We start from the raw sequence: 15775 nt of genomic DNA on the forward strand, positions 1-15775 counted from the left end.
GCTGTGGAACAATATGTTCAATAAACTTGCAATCAGTCAAGAGCTGGGCTGAGTTAACACCAGAATCACTGTATTTGCAGCATTGCGCCAGATGTTAGATGTCTCTCTGTTGTGATTGGTGCCAAACGTGCTTTGACCATTTGTGTATGAAGATACAAAAGCAGTACACAGTTTGCAGTGAAAAATAAAATCAATGAAGCATTGCTTTGTGCAGTAAGAATAGATATCTCCAGTATGAGTACAAATTAAAGTATTGAGTGTCCAGTGAAGTATGTGACATAGTAGGGACATCAAAAAGTATGTTTATGTATTGCTGGTTTGTGTTCTCTATCAGTGTGGTTTCCAGAGGGTACAGATCTCAGTCATGCTTAAGGCTGCTACTACATTTCATGGAATACATAGGCAAGTGTGACCAAATCCACTGATACAGGAAGCCAGTTTGGTAACAAAATGTTCTATTTAGTTGTCCAATAGTAAAACGTAAAGTGAAACTTTAAAAATAAAAGCATATGGGTGTGATTATTTTCCTTTTACTTTTCATTGTGTTATTATAGCACTTGGTTTCCCAGTCTTGTTCTACTAAACGTGTCCAGCTTACAACCCAAACGGCTTAAAGCCTTCCTTTTAAACAGGATGTGGCGGGTGAGTTTGAGTCAATAAGAGGCAGGAATAACGAGGGAAGTGTATCTTAAGCACAGAAAATGTCATACTCTGGTGGATCCAGATCACTTAAACTGTCTTATTTGTGGGGGAGGAGAAGATTGTATCTCTGTATTAACAATAATATCTTTTGGATTTTAGGAACTTCACATGACTGGAGATTACGATGTGGTGCTGTGGACCTCTATTTCACACTTTTTGGCCTCAGCAGACCTTCTTGTTTACCATTACCAGAGCTTGGACTTGTTCTTAATCTCAAAGAAAAGAAGGCTGTACTTAATCCAACGATTATCCCCGAATCAGTTGCAAATAATCAGGAACCTGTGAATAGTACTAACAATCACGGACAGTCAGTAGGATTTCAGAACACCGTAAGCACAAACCATCTGCATACATCCCATTCAGCTGGCTCTGAGTCCTTGCGTGGGTTGCTGATTTAATTTTGTATTGTGTTCAAGCTTCTCGTGCTTTACCTAAGCTACCTTTATACTTTGTTACTCTTTATTCCTTCCACTGGAAAAGCTGGCATATACCATAACTTTTTTGCCTTTTTTTTAACTTTGTATAGCGTATGCAAGCTTTTTACTTGTTTTTTCTAGTCTCATCATTTCTGTTCTTTATAAAACTTTCCTTCTTCTATATTGCTTGAGACATGTGATTCACAGAAATGTTTGATGCTGTGGTGAAAACTTTTTTTTATTAGACTAAGAATATTGCTTATAGGCAAGTTATGCAGTTTTCCAAAACAAAACCTTTTATCAGTAAATTTGTTACATCTTAAAATACATAGATATACCTCTTTTTAAACAACTTTAAGAGATGTGAAAGTTGGAACTTTAACACACCTTCATTGAACACTTGAATCTGACTACTTAGTGCTGTGCTCTGAAGGATTTGTAACACCTTCTGAAAAATCACGTACATTAAGTTTGATATCTTTCTGGCTTCGGAGGCTTCAGTCCTAACATAATCCATTGTGTAGTTAGAAAATGGATCTTGCAAACTGTTCAAGTCATACTTTTCTTAAGAGTAACTGCCACTGCTGCAAGACTAAATCTTTTTGTTGGACAAATTTCATTATGAGGGGAAAAAAAACTCAACAGACATGGAGATAATGAGTAATTTTCTTAACAGTTTCAAAAACTACATTTGATTGAAACTGCTTAGGAGTAAATCCTGAAAGAGAATGTGAACATGTAGTTAGCATGTTTGAAACTCTTTCCACTCTTTTGAATGGGATGGTTTACTGTTACTTTATCAGTCCCATAGTTAATTTCTAAATCGTTTTTATTGCGAAGTATACTGAGAGTGCAAATTATCACAGTACCTTACAGGCTATTTCCAGTAGGGGGAGAAAATGATGATGGAGTCAAATACCTTTAGAGCTATCCTACATATTTACAGAATGTGTAATAAGTCCTAATTTGCTGCGCACAAACATCAAAATTAAATAGTAGGAGACATTTTGTTTGCAGATTTTTAGGCTGCAGTTCAGTGAACATCCGAACTTTTTTTAGCAGTCAGACTATCTCAATCAAAAAATTTCCTCTTAACTCTTCTTTTTCCTATGCTGTCCTCTCCCTTGTGCTAGCACAGTTGTTGCTGCATAGTGAGTTGGATCAGGGGAGGATCTGGTTGAAAAAAAAAACGTTTTTATGAACAGATATTTCCTGCTGGGTCAGCTTCCTGGTCCAGTTCATCATGTAGTTATACAAATGCTTGTAGCGGCCCAAGACAGAAACGTGTGAGGAAGGGGAAGAGGCTGCTTCTTTTAGCAGCAGTACTGGCTTACACTAGTCTGAAAATACAGCATTAGTATAAGCCTCAATTCACACTTCATCCCTCGTATCTTCTCCTATGCCTCATCTCCGTTCTCCTACCCCTTACTTTTGTTAAGGTTACCATTTTCACTGTAACTCCACCAAAATTCAGGGAACTGATTTTCCTTGTAAAAAAAAAACCAAACCAGTAATATAAGACAAAGGCTGCCTCTCACATCAGCCAAAGTTTATCCAAAAGTGTTTCACAACAGCAGTGTGTTGGGTTAAATAATAGGGATGAAAAAAGGGAAATATATATTTGAGGGGAAAAAAGAATTAGCAGGTAATAGAATACATCAGATTAACTAGATTCTTTAAAGCAGACTGTATATTCTGAAAGCATAAACATGTTAAAATCAGTACTGATAGACTTGTGACACTGAATTTGCTGAGGATGGTAAAAGTTACCCACTTCACAAAATCGAATTTGAATTGTTCAGGGCAGGAGTTTGTGGGGCCAGAGCACCCTTTGTAGGATAGAGGAAGAGCAGTTCAGTGGAGCAGCATATGCTCTTGAGAGTCTATGATACAGCTTTTATCTAGTTTCTAGTGGGTTTTTAATTATGTTTGCTTCTGTGGGTGCTTTATTTTTCCTTCTGTATTTTGTGTATTGGACTTGTTGGAACACCTGTCTCCTGTTTTGATGACTATATGTGTAACACAGTAGACTCTCCTGCTATTTTTATATTCCCTTGACCCTGGGTTTTTTATAATCTAAGCAGTAATTTACAAAACAGTTTAACTCTTTTTAATAATATTGTTGTGAAATAAAAAAAAATCCCAAGTTATGAGTGCTCATTATGATTTGTATTCAACAAAGTAAGCATTAGCTTTTAAAGCTAACTAAAAGAAGATTTAGCTAAATCCCATGCGTAGATCAGAGGCTATCACAGTTTTTCAACTGAGATTTGGACTGAGGAGACTCTGCGAGGCACAGATTTATAGAAAGGCTGTTCAGAGGCAGCAAATGTTGTTGCACACCAACAGTACCATGATTGTGAGAAGGGACAGAAAAGATGCCAATGCTAGATATGCAGAGGGAGCAGGGATAGAAGTAAAGAGAAACTATGTTTGTAGGAGAGGTTGGCACAAATCCATACAGGGTTTTAGAAAATACTTTTTGCCAGAACTACAGGGAAAACTTTGTTCAAATCACCCACTTTACTCAGAAGTGTTTTCAGCTATCAGGTCTCTTTTAGGCTGAAACATGGCTCTTGCTATCTTCTAATTTTGGTCTTTTAATGCTGCTTCAGGAGGATGATCATCTTATTAAGGAAACAGCATCCAGCATTTCTGGTCATCAGCAGGGGGTGAAGAGGAAGGCTGATATGCCACTCGGGTCTCCATTGGAGCCAGGGCAAATACTAGAGAAGAATGAAGACAGTAAAGTCAAACTCAAAATCAGAGTAAGAAATGGAAATTCAACTTGCACAATATGTAGGGTATTCAGAATAACAGCAGCGGCTTCTGCTGACTTCCCTTAAAGCTGTGTTCAAACAAAAGACATGTGTATATGTGTGCAGTAGTTGTTACACTTACTTTGGCAAAATCATTTCCCATCAGATTCTTTATTGGCTGGCAAGAACTAAAGTTGACAGTTAATGCTCTTGTTCACACAGCTTCATGGTAAATTAGAAAGAAGAAAAGACACTGACCCTTCTTAATTTTATTGAATTTTTATTCCTTTGCAGTGGTAGATATCACTTCCTTTCCCTCTCACCCCCAGTTTACCTCAAAAATAAAATATTTTAAGTTCTATTTAGTGATATTCTTATGAATTATTAGCATCTGCTTATTTTTTTTCCTGATATCTTAGTTCTCAAACTCTCAAGAAGAGGAGGAAATTGATATGGACACAGTTCATGACAGCCAAGCCTTTATTTACCATCATTTGAATATGTTGGAGAGACCATCCACACCAGGTACGAGTAAATTTATTGGCAAAATGATAGTATGAATTTTTCAACTATTTCAGTTGTGGAGGTTTTTTTGCTACTGCTTATTCCCATACATACAGTGCTGGTAAGTGTTAAATGTTAACTGAATTTAAGGAAGTATGTAAAGAGTGCATAAGAACATTTCTTTAGCTTCCCAGGATACTTACCGATAACACGTGTATTTTCATATCTAAGTAAGGCAAGTATGTATCATGCTTATAAAAGTGAAAAGCTAAGGAATGAATAAAATAACATAAAGCTGAAATAGAACCCCATAAGCAATTAGGTAAAACTTATTTTGCCATTGTTGTCATTTAAAAAATAATTTTGAAGATTAACTTTTAAAAAAATAGCAAGACTATTCAGGTAAAAAAACTCTAATATTAATGATTTATAACTTAACATCAGTAGTTAAAAAACATGCAAGCCTCAAAGATGCTTAGAAGGGCTTTTCAAAGTTGAAAAGATTGCATCTATGAGTAAAATGGTTTTATTTCAAGCACTTCTTTTACTACTTGTCTTAGAATCTTTTTCATAAACTATTTGGCTAAATTACTTCTCAAAGAATAGTGTTTCTTAAAACCTTAAAGGAGGCTGAACTTCATTGATGAACTTCCACCTTCTTTGCTTATCTGTCACTAGCAAAGAAATTCCGTGTTTAGTCTCATTTCCTCAAAATATTTTAACCACATTTCTTAAGTTTAGTTCCAGAATGTGCCAGTGGAGCTAAGCTGAGGTAGTGTGACTATGTAATAAGCATTTTGAGAGATCTTCGGTACACATCCAAAACAAGGTTTTAAGGTTGCAGTACTGCAATGTGTAAAAGTGAAGTATTTGGCCTTAGAAGTAGGATTCAGAGTAATTACCCTCTTGCTTGTTTTTCTGTGTTTGTCCAGTGGTTGCCTAATGTAAAACACAAGTAGACTTTAGCAGCAGGATCTGGAATGTTGGTTCCGTCTTGAGTGCCCTAGGTCCTGAGCTACACTGACAGGCGACTTCATCTGCTTTCCCTGTGACCTGGCAATCTAGCAGCCCCGTTTAAGAGAAGGGCTGGTGGATGTTCCTGCTCTGAGTATCCTGCTGAGGCCACTGCCTTGGTGCTGGCCGGGGGCATGGAAGCTGTAGGCTCATACTCCCTTAGGGCCTAGGACTTATGTTTTTACTTCCTTGGCAGATGCTCTAGCCACTAAGGGGTTTTGGTTTTTTTTATAAAAGGTAACTGCTGTCATTGCTCAGCTAACAAATTAAGTTCATATGGGGACATAAAACACAGGGAGGTCTAGTTTCTGGATTCCAGATGGCCTTTCGTTAATGACATGTGCCTGTAACAGCCAGCTCCGCCAGGATGGATTTGCTGTTAGATACGTAGAGTAGCAAAACTCACAACTTCTTGCCTAAATCATAGGCATTTCAGCAGAGTAAAGGGGAAGACTGCATATAGGTTGCTCTCGTGAACTTCGGAGCCTGTTCCACACAACCTTTACTTTAAACCTCTCAGCTGCTTTGAATTTTGTCCTCAGTGTTATGGTCAACCATCACATTTTCTGTTACGGCAAAGAATGACACATCCAGGGCACGCGAGTGCAAAGCTGATCCGCTGAGGATTAGTATTTATAACTCTTACATGATATTTTGCAACAATTTTTTTTACTAGATTTACACACTCTACGGAATATAAAGTCATAAACAAAACTCTGCCAAATACTTCACAAATAGGACTTACGGGACCCTTTGTACGCCAGCTCTGTGCTCCAGGACTGTTGCATATTAAGTTTGCGCTAGAGTTCAGAAAGGGTAAGGTCTGATCAGGAATGGAGTAATGGCTAGTTGACTGCTGCTTTTGTAGACCTACAGCAGACAAAAGCTACTTCGAGTTTCACTTGGATGCTGAATGACCTTCTCACCTCTGCCGTTTAGGCATTCAGCACACTGGAATACATTTTCTTTCCTAGGTAATAAATGAGACAAATGCTGGGTTTTTGCCACAGAATTCGTTTTAAATAATAAGCCTTTGAAAAGCATTATTTTCAAACACTTCAGATTAATTTCATTTTCTTTGGTTTATGCGGTTAGAAACAGTTCCACTTCAGATACCCTTTGCTTCTAAAATTTCACCTGTTTCATATTCATAGCATTTTTCTTAGAAGCAGAGATGTATGAATTTCAGACTGAGTAAATAAAGACAGTTCAAGCTTTAGGAAATGGCATACTTCTGAGAAGAAATGCCAAACAGATGGGGAAAAATAAAAGCATACGTAAATAAAATGGTTCACACATAGGAGTGTTCTGTTTTACAAAGGAATCGCAGATAATAATTCCTGAGGGCTTTTGAGTTTTTGCAGCAATGCCGGAGGATGGGTGCACTTCAGTGAGTGATTACTGTGAAACAGATTGACAACAGGTTCTGAAACGGTCTCAGTTAGTAAATCTGCAAGATCTCGTATCTGCCTCAGTTCTGTGACTCTTACTTAGAAGGCAGCGAGCTCTTAGTCCATACTCAGTTTTCCTCTCACAGCTGTGGGTTATGTCCCCACATGTCACATGAAGTGTTAGGTCATCAGCCAAACACAGCCTGCGAACAGCAGCTGCCAGGAGGAAGTTCATGTTGGGTCTAAATCCTGCCATATCTGTGTATTCTTTTTTTTTTTTTTTTTTTTTTTACACTCCCCACACCACCCCGAATGATAATTTGGATTTGTTCAAGTTGATGTAACCCCCATAAAGCCAGGAAAATATTATTTTCCTTTAAAAGATTTTTTTCTGTATGCTTCTGCTCATGTGTGAAAGGTTAGGGTTGAGACGTGCTGCAAGGGCAATAAAAGAAGTCTTGTACTACAACTCGTGCAGGATTACAGGTTTCAGTACTATAATTACAGCACCTTTCGTAGTTGTTCATAGAGAAGATGTTTTAAATCCTGCTAAAGCATCCTGTCTACGATAATAGAACTGTGGACTCTGGTAGTTATAAGGGGTTCTGAGGATTTTTCAGGAAGTTATTAAAGCAAACAGAACATCAGTTGTGAACTGTCTGAAGAATGCTGTTGTGTTGATTATTCATCTGCCCTAAGGACTAGAAACATGGTAGCCTCCTTTGAGCCTCTAAAGCTGTGCAAGGTCACGTTTTGAATGCAAGAACAGATTTTTATTTGCTACTAAATCATCAAGAATAGTAGTAATGCTCCTTACTCTTATCTTACAATCAAAAGAATTTCAAGATCAGATTTTGTGTAAGCAGTAGATTTAAACTCTCATTTCAGACTGTAAGGTGACTTGTCATGCGTTGTTGACTTCAGTGAAATTGGATTAAGATATGCTTCTTTATTTACTTTAATATTTCACTCATCTGAAAGTACAATACTTCAAAATTAACCTTGAAAAAGTTCTGCTGTATGTGTCAGTAGTTATTGATTGGCCTGTTCTTTTCTGCGTCCAAGATAAATGCCTGGCTGTAGCCTGCGTGATCTACCAGTGAAGTTGCACATCGTTATGGCTCAACAGGTCATCACTGATAAACATTTAATTAGAATTTTCCCAACTATTTTTGGTAGTTTGATAGTTGATACAAAGCAGTATCCAATTCTCTCTTTTCTTTATTTCTACAAAAGAAAAAAACTAAATACAGCGATGTTCTCTTTGTGCACTGGCAGTCCTTTTTCTGGTAACATTTGGGAGCAGTGGGCTTTGAGGACACATCCTGAGCATTCGAACTCAGATCAGAAAAATCCTTTGGCCATTCTGTTAATCCTTTTGCTGTTTTCCAGGATAACCAAACTGGAAATTTCCACCGCTGACCTTGTAGATCACTCTGTTTACCATGTAGATGTACATGAAACTTTGAAGGTCTAGGCCACACTCATACATGTTGATTGGATTGCGGTCTTGTTTATCACAGTTACTGTCTGCAGTTTCAGGAAATAATGATTTAGCTGGATTGAATTGTTTCTGGAACGATTTTAAGCTGGATGCAGCACATACTGCAGTAAAGTGTAGAGGGAAACTACTGTAGTCATTATGTTTAAACAGTACATTTACAGCAGTAGATTTGAGCTTGTGGTGCAAATCACTGCATTTCAAGTGCGGATACAGTAGTTAATAGGAACACAGTCTGAACTGTATAAAAAGCCCGGTCCTCTGCAGCTCAGCAGAGTTACCTGAGTTAGCTATAAGAGCACCAGTACCTCAAAGTTCAGCCATTAGTTAGTGGCTCCCTGCCAAAAAGGGTTACCAAAACATCAGCACACAGACAAACATATAAATGAACACTTCTTGGATGTGAGGACACCACTGACAATGATGGATTTTTGCTTTACTTTTTAAGGAGGGAAAAGCTGTTACAACTGTTCTGTTAGACTACCCTTCAATAACATATAATATTAATATAGTATCTGTTTGACAGTATCCGTTACACATATGTTGACTCTATTACCTAAAATATAACTGTTTCCAAACTGGTAACTCGTAGGCTTTCAGGTTCTGTAGATAATTTTGCCTCACTGAAATAAAGTGGTTAATTGTACACTTCACAAGGCAGGGTATTTTCAAGTGCTTTATCCTAAAGTGCATGAAAGCAGCTTTAATAAAACCATAAGCCCTGCAGAGATAGTGACAACATAAATGAGAATTGCTGCAGTGTGTCAACTACATGATTTAATAAAACCAACATAATATTGTAGCTGTGATTGTCTCTGAGAAAACAACTGATCACTCTCAGACCTAAAAGATGGATAAGGCTAGCAACGCAATTTTCAGGTGACCTACCTGAAACTGTTAGAGGCACAAAGTATTCTGAATTGACTTACTGGTTTAAATGTTCTTTTTCTCTGGAGTAGGGAATACTCTAGAATTTTCTAGAATATTAAAGTAAATGTAGTAAAACTAACACCACAGTTAAGCTATTATTTTAATGTAAGGACAAAGCTTATAGCTGTTAAATGAAAGTCAAATGAGGAAATTAATAAAACGGTTACCAGTTAAAAGCATACTGTAGTTTAGTCACCAGCTCGTCTATGCAATACTTTAGCAGAGGCTATCCTTTGGTATAGGTATAAGGAATTATCTATCTGGATATAAATCCCACTAAAAATACGAAGTCAAATGAATCTGTAAATTGGAACTAGTTAAAATGTTTATGTTGGAGCCAAATTAAATGATGTGTTTAGCACACCCTCAGAAAACTTTTGAGTGTTTTGTTTTTTTTTTTAACTAGATCTTTACTTCTCACTCTCAAACTTTAAATTTTGTCATGTGGTCCTTAAAAGAACACCCAACTAGACAGAAAATTGGTAACTTTTTTTCAGAGATACGTAATTTGAAAATTCCGCTTCTTAAGACAAATGGCAAGACACTCTTGCATTCTGGGAGCTTGGAATTATTTACGCTTGGTAACTTTCTGTATGTGCTTTGTTGATGGTTCAACAGATGCATAAACACAGCATTAAATTAAAAAATAGTGTGTCTTGGATGTTTCCAGGGTAATACTAAAAAAGAAAAGTAGAAATAAGGAAAAACAGGATAATTGTTAAAACCGTTTTTAAGATCTTTTCAGCATTTTTAGTGTTCTCTCTTTAGAGAACATGCTAGCCAGAGCTGCAGTTCAACTGCTAGGCAAAGAGAGTGCATTATTTTTCTCATTAGCAAGCTTTCTTTGGGTTCTGGGAGAGACATACTAAGTGCTTGCGTGCTTGTGTTGATGTCCCCTTCTTCCCAGAGGTGGTCGGTGTCACGTTCTGGAGCCACCAGCCTGTCCTCAGCCGAAACACTGGACCCATGCGCCTTATCCTTTGCTGTGACTTGTCAAGTTGGTTTCTCCCTCTCTGATGTTTGAATAAATCAGGGTGCAAATGGGGTCATTTTTAACAAGTGTCAATTTGGAAAAGTCCTACGTAAGCCAGCTGTTTTAAATAGATTGTACATGCAAAGAAGCAGAGACTGTAAGTCTGTGTGTTCCACCCTCTTCACACAAAATCAGAAATACAGGAGAGACCATATGGAAGATCGTATGAAAGCTTGTTGGCATGTTAAAGTCTCAGGTTACATGTTCCCAAATTATAAAGGTTCAATAACAAAATCAGAGTAAAATAGGTAAAACACTGTACCCAACAACATTGTTCAATGTTCATGCACCAATGATTCTTAAAAAGAAAAAACTTACCCTAGATGATTGATGAACAGGTTGTTATCATTATCTGACAGCGATTTTTATTATGACAGAAAATGTTACTTTAAAGCTTATCAAGATCTAAACTCCTTTCATTCTAAAATTAAACTACGAGATCTGTGTTTTCATATTTTATTCTCTCTCACAATATCTACAGCATTTGTATTGGTCCCTGTGACAAGGTGTGCACAAAGTTTCTGATCTTTCTCCCATGGGATAGTCATCCTGTCTTAATTTTAAACACCTATCCAGCTAGCTGGAACACCGCAAAGCCAATAATTACATTGGAATCTCCACATCCCAAACAGAAGGAGATCCAAGTGGATAGACACAACGTATGTGCATTTTCTTCCAAGGAATGCTACTAACCACTTCAGAAATGAGCTCCTGGGCTCACCCTCCACTTACTGTGTGTTTCTGTGATTTGAGAAACCTGGGTTCCAGTCCTGTTCCCTCTGCCAGGAGGAAGTGGGTTCCCTGCAGGAAGAGGGAGTGCTTTGTGCCTCCTTGCAGCAGTCCTGCTACCCCTGTTGATATGAGGATGATATTAATGCCCTGTAAAGCAATTCCTATTTAGCCTTGCTTTCCTAGTTTGGCAGGTTCCTGGCACGGGCTTTAAGTAGATATTAATTAAAAAGAATTTAAAATGAAGAAAAAGCATTCTGCAAGTTTAACGGTGAATTTTACAGGTACAAATCTGTAAAATTTTTTATAGAGCTTTTACAGGTCTGTCCATTTTACAGAGAACTGAGTTCGGTAGTCTGCATACATCCTTTCTGAGCCATCGTCCAGGATCAATATATTTGATTCCTGATTTCAAAGCACTCTTTAACAGCTGGAGGAAATTTTCTGGATAGTTGTTATTTTTGCATTTAAAAGATGAGCAGATTATAGCTATCATTGACCTCTGTGAAGAAAGCGTATGTGTACTCTTAGTACTGGCTCAGTAAAAGTAGATTTTTGTAATGACATTCTTTGATTTTTTTTTTTTTTAATTGACATTTGACCCATATTACCGACGTTGACTGTCTCCTTAAGGATCAGTAGCCCTTGAGTTGCAGTTGGATCCCATTTCTCCCCTTCCTGGAGGTCTTCCTGCCTTTTTCAGTTTCCAGGTGCTCATCACCACCCCTTCAGTCCTGTTGGCTTAAGCTACTGCTCTGCTGTATTTGCTCCCTAACTTGCTCCAGTCAATGGTGTTTAAGTGCTTTAAATAATAGATTTTTTTTTTAATAATCTACCTGAAATAAGTAAAGAAGTGATAATGCAGATTGTTGCGTTAGCAGAGCTGGTAGTTCAGTAAACGGCAGGGAATTTGCACAAGTGGCAGGTAGTGCAACAGAGTCAAGAGTGTCTGATTGCATCCTTGGTCTTCACTGGCACTTGGCACTACTGCTACATCATCCCTGCAGACTTGAGCCCGTGTCCTTGTAGCAGTTACACTGGGTTAAAGTTTTGAAAGCTCAGAGGCTTAGCTTTGGTTTGAGGTTGTTACAATGTAGTGTCTAGACTTACAGGTTCAGTTTCCATATAAAAATACCTTCACAATTTGGAACTAATGGAGCTGTGAAGGTTTAAGGGGTTTTGTCGTGTGTGGTTTTTTTACTTTCTTTTAAGTTGACTTTAGTTTGCCTTGTATATTTTAATGCATCATGTGCCGATAGGCTGAGAACATGTGAGAATGTGTTCCATACCTTGGATAATCTTTTGTACATCCTTTATGGGCGAACAATGATGGGTCGTCTTCAGGCTTTTTGTCACGACCTTTATTTCTGTGTTACTAGAAGCTGTGTTTGTGTCCCTGCAACGGTACACCTTTAACTACTGTAGCCTATTTTAATGGGGTCAAATACTGTGTGCTTTGGTTTTCTGAGGTACAACCGCCAACCATTCCTTTTCTGGTGGCCTGAGTCAGATATGCTCCTTTTTCCACTGTTCTGTCTTCTCTTTCATGGCTGGTTTTGCATGCTTGCAGCAGCTAAGGAAAATTTTCTTACTTGTTTAAAAGCTGTATGCTTTAGAGGAATGAGCTCAGTTTACGGGGATAGGTTTAAGTACATGTAGGAGTTCCTTAAGAGGAATATAATTAAAATTGTTAAATTGTGAGGCAATCTTGTATCTTTTTGCATCAAATACAGTATACTTACATGCTGTCTGCATTGTCGAGAACTGCTCCAGGTAACAGCATAAAAAAGTTGCAGTAACTGTGTGTTGAAGTCAGCAAATGGAAGTTTGAATTTGTGTGCATATCTTCTATCTGCCATAATATACATGAAAAAGTAAAGTCATTGTGAGTTCTAACAATAAGTCTTTGCACTGATAACATGAGCTTACTACTGCATAGTTCTGATGAAATAAAAATTAAAGTTTTTTAAAATACTTGCATATTAGAGATTTTAAGTCTGTTGGAAACTATTGTACTCTAGTCTAGCCTCCTTTGTAACATCAGCAGAATTTTATATTGCACCATATTCACATCTTGCGGTCGAGCCCAAACATACTTCTAGAAAGACATCACTTTTGCTGTTTAAGACTTTAAGCAGTAGAGATTCCACCATGTCCCATAGTAAGTCATTGATTATCCTCACTGTAAAAATGTTTTGTATTCCTATTCTGACTTCTGAACACCGCTTACAGATGTAGATTTTGTTTTTTTCCAGCCATATTTAAAAACAAACAAAAACCAGAACAGCTGTACTGTCTAGAAACTTTCCTATATGTGTGCTTGACTGAATCAGTTCTTAATCTTTTGGATAAGGCTAGAAAGATTGCGTGGAAATCTTTCTCAATGCTTGTTTGTCATACCACAGGGAGCTGCCACTTCAGACTTCCAGGAATCATTACCATAGACAAATCATTCTTGCCCTTAAAGATACAAAACCAACCAACCAAAAAGATGTACTGGGGAAAAAAAATTCATTTTTAAATACACAGAAAAAGATAATTACAAAGTTTATAACATAATTCCCTGTTATTTAACAGGGATATTTTCACCAAAAACTGGAGGGGGGAGAAAAACCCCAACATTTAAAGCAGCTGTGAAGAAAATCCATTTTACGTAAAACTTAACGGAGTAGTTGCCTTCAAAAATCTGATGGTGCTTCTCTACCTTTGTCTAGTAGTTAAAGCACGTTCTTGCAATGTGAGTGATTTGATTCAATTTCTGCCTAAAGGAATTCGAACTTTCCTACCTTCCAAGTGTTTCCTCTCATTAACAATGTTATTCTTAGGTTATTGCCCTTTAATCCCTACTCTTGATGCTATTGCAGTTTGTGTGAAATAATGAAATACTAAACGAGCCAAAGAAAGAATGAGAAAGTGGTTCAGGAATTGAGAGGCCGTGGATCAGATTTTCTCTCCTCAGATTCAGATACCAGGCTTACTCAATATAGAAATAGTTCTAGTGTGTTTGTGAAATACATACTAATAAAGATGGTGTAATTGTCTTTATTGGAATTTGCTTTTTGTTTAAGGACAAAACTTTGTATAATCTTTCAAATAGGCTAAATTGGTTGTAGGACACAATTTTTGGGGAAAGCAATGTAATTCTTCAGTATCAAAAAGTTTATATGTTCTTGCAGGGAGCTTTAGCTCCTGACTAAAAGGAGTTCTCATCCCAAAACTGCTCTTCAACGTATGCCAGTCCTGCACTTTATATCATAGTTTACATAAGCAGTTATATTTTCATTATTCACGGTACAGTGGCCTTCCTACTCTGTTTAAAAATGAATTTCTGGAAGCTAGTATAACTTGCAGTTTCTTAGCTGTTTACAATTCCTAGTTCTCTGGGATATATTTATACTTTTGAGGGAGGAAGGGGGTCCTCTGTAAAAATTGTCAGTAGTATGGGAGCATTAATGGCCCGTTCAGAGCCTTTTCTGAAAAAACCAAAAAGCTAATAGTACAAGTATAGTAACGGATTCTGTGTTTGCATGTTTAAATGATAATGTAGGTTTGATCTAATACTTCAGAATTTCTTCTGTTTGAAGACAGTGCAAGTTAAACATGTGTTAATCCCGCTGTGTCCATTTTTTTTAGGTAAAGAACAATCTTCGGGAGAGATGAACATGCACCCTGTCTCAGCAGCTCCACTGTCTGTGTTTAGTAAAGAATCAAACTCCTCAAAACATAGTGATCACCATCACCATCACCACCATGAGCACAAGAAGAAGAAGAAGAAACACAAGCATAAGCATAAGCATAAACATAAACATGATAATAAAGAAAAGGAAAAGGATCCCTTTGCTTTCTCTAACAGTCCAGCCAGTGCACGATCAATCCGTTCCCCCTCACTTTCGGACTGATATCGATGGCTTCTCTGGAGTTCAACTTGCAATATTTTCTGAATACTTAGAAGGATGTGTATAACTATAGCGTCTTTTTTTTTTTTTAATGGAAATAAGAATATGTGAATTGCCTTAGCAATTCAGAAGCTCTGCCACCGTCTTCGTCTGAAGCCTTCTATTTGCATATGCGGTTGTTGAAATAATCTGATTCAAAAAATATGTTTTATGATTCTGAGTCATTTTGTATTTCACTGTTCTCCACACCTCCCACTCTTTTTTCCATTTTAAACAAAGAAAACAGCCCTTTATGTAAGGGCCCCATGTCCACTGGCAACCCTCTGCACATCATGCTGACCATGTGTACTGCCAGAATCAATTATGTTTTAATCCTTTGAAGAATGTTATGAGGCAGAGTATGTTTTAAGCAGAAGCCAATTGCCAGACCTTTGGTGAAGTGCTGTTTCCAGAGTAGTGTTGTATAACCCAGCGTAGACCTCCTGAGAAGACAGGGGTTTTCTCTAGTCTTCAGTTGAGCTGTTCCTTGCTTTAACCATTGCAATGTAATGTCAGAATTTTAAGAACAGTTTATAGAACATTTGCCTTTTTCAGATGCTAAAACTCTTAAAAAATTCCGAGCTGCTTTCAAGCTGCAGGTATTTATTATGGACGTGACCCTTTGAATATAATGACATTCTGCAATTATGTTTTTGGAATTTTAGCAAAATGCTTAATGCATGTTTTGTCCTGTAATCAGGCTTTTAAATATCCAATAAAGTTTGCAAATTATTTTGACAGAGGCAGAATTTTTTCTTCAAGCTTGACATTGGAATATGCTCTTGAAAGATGGCTTTGCTAAAATTAAAAAAATATTTTTGAAAAGCTTAAAAATTGAAAAATACATATTTTCTCCTGCTG

At 37.3% G+C, this 15775-nt stretch overlaps 1 protein-coding gene across 2 annotated transcripts in view; it reads left to right on the forward strand.

Moving 5' to 3' along the window:
• Window positions 1-15651, forward strand: part of TAF2 (TAF2 RNA polymerase II, TATA box binding protein (TBP)-associated factor, 150kDa) — a 67456-nt gene extending 51805 nt beyond the window's left edge. Inside the window, exons 23-26 of one of the 2 annotated variants that reach the window (XM_009321670.1) lie at window positions 802-1031; window positions 3734-3886; window positions 4297-4402; window positions 14613-15651. In XM_009321670.1, coding sequence (XP_009319945.1) covers window positions 802-1031; window positions 3734-3886; window positions 4297-4402; window positions 14613-14878 — 755 coding nt within the window. In that variant the 3' untranslated portion in view covers window positions 14879-15651. The remainder of the gene's footprint in view (window positions 1-801; window positions 1032-3733; window positions 3887-4296; window positions 4403-14612) is intronic. The other variant, XM_009321671.1, reaches the window with a different exon arrangement.
• Window positions 15652-15775: the final 124 nt, after the last annotated feature.

This window comes from Pygoscelis adeliae, unplaced genomic scaffold (genome assembly GCF_000699105.1).
Source record: "Pygoscelis adeliae isolate BGI_AS28 unplaced genomic scaffold, ASM69910v1 Scaffold111, whole genome shotgun sequence".
Taxonomy (NCBI): domain Eukaryota; kingdom Metazoa; phylum Chordata; class Aves; order Sphenisciformes; family Spheniscidae; genus Pygoscelis; species Pygoscelis adeliae.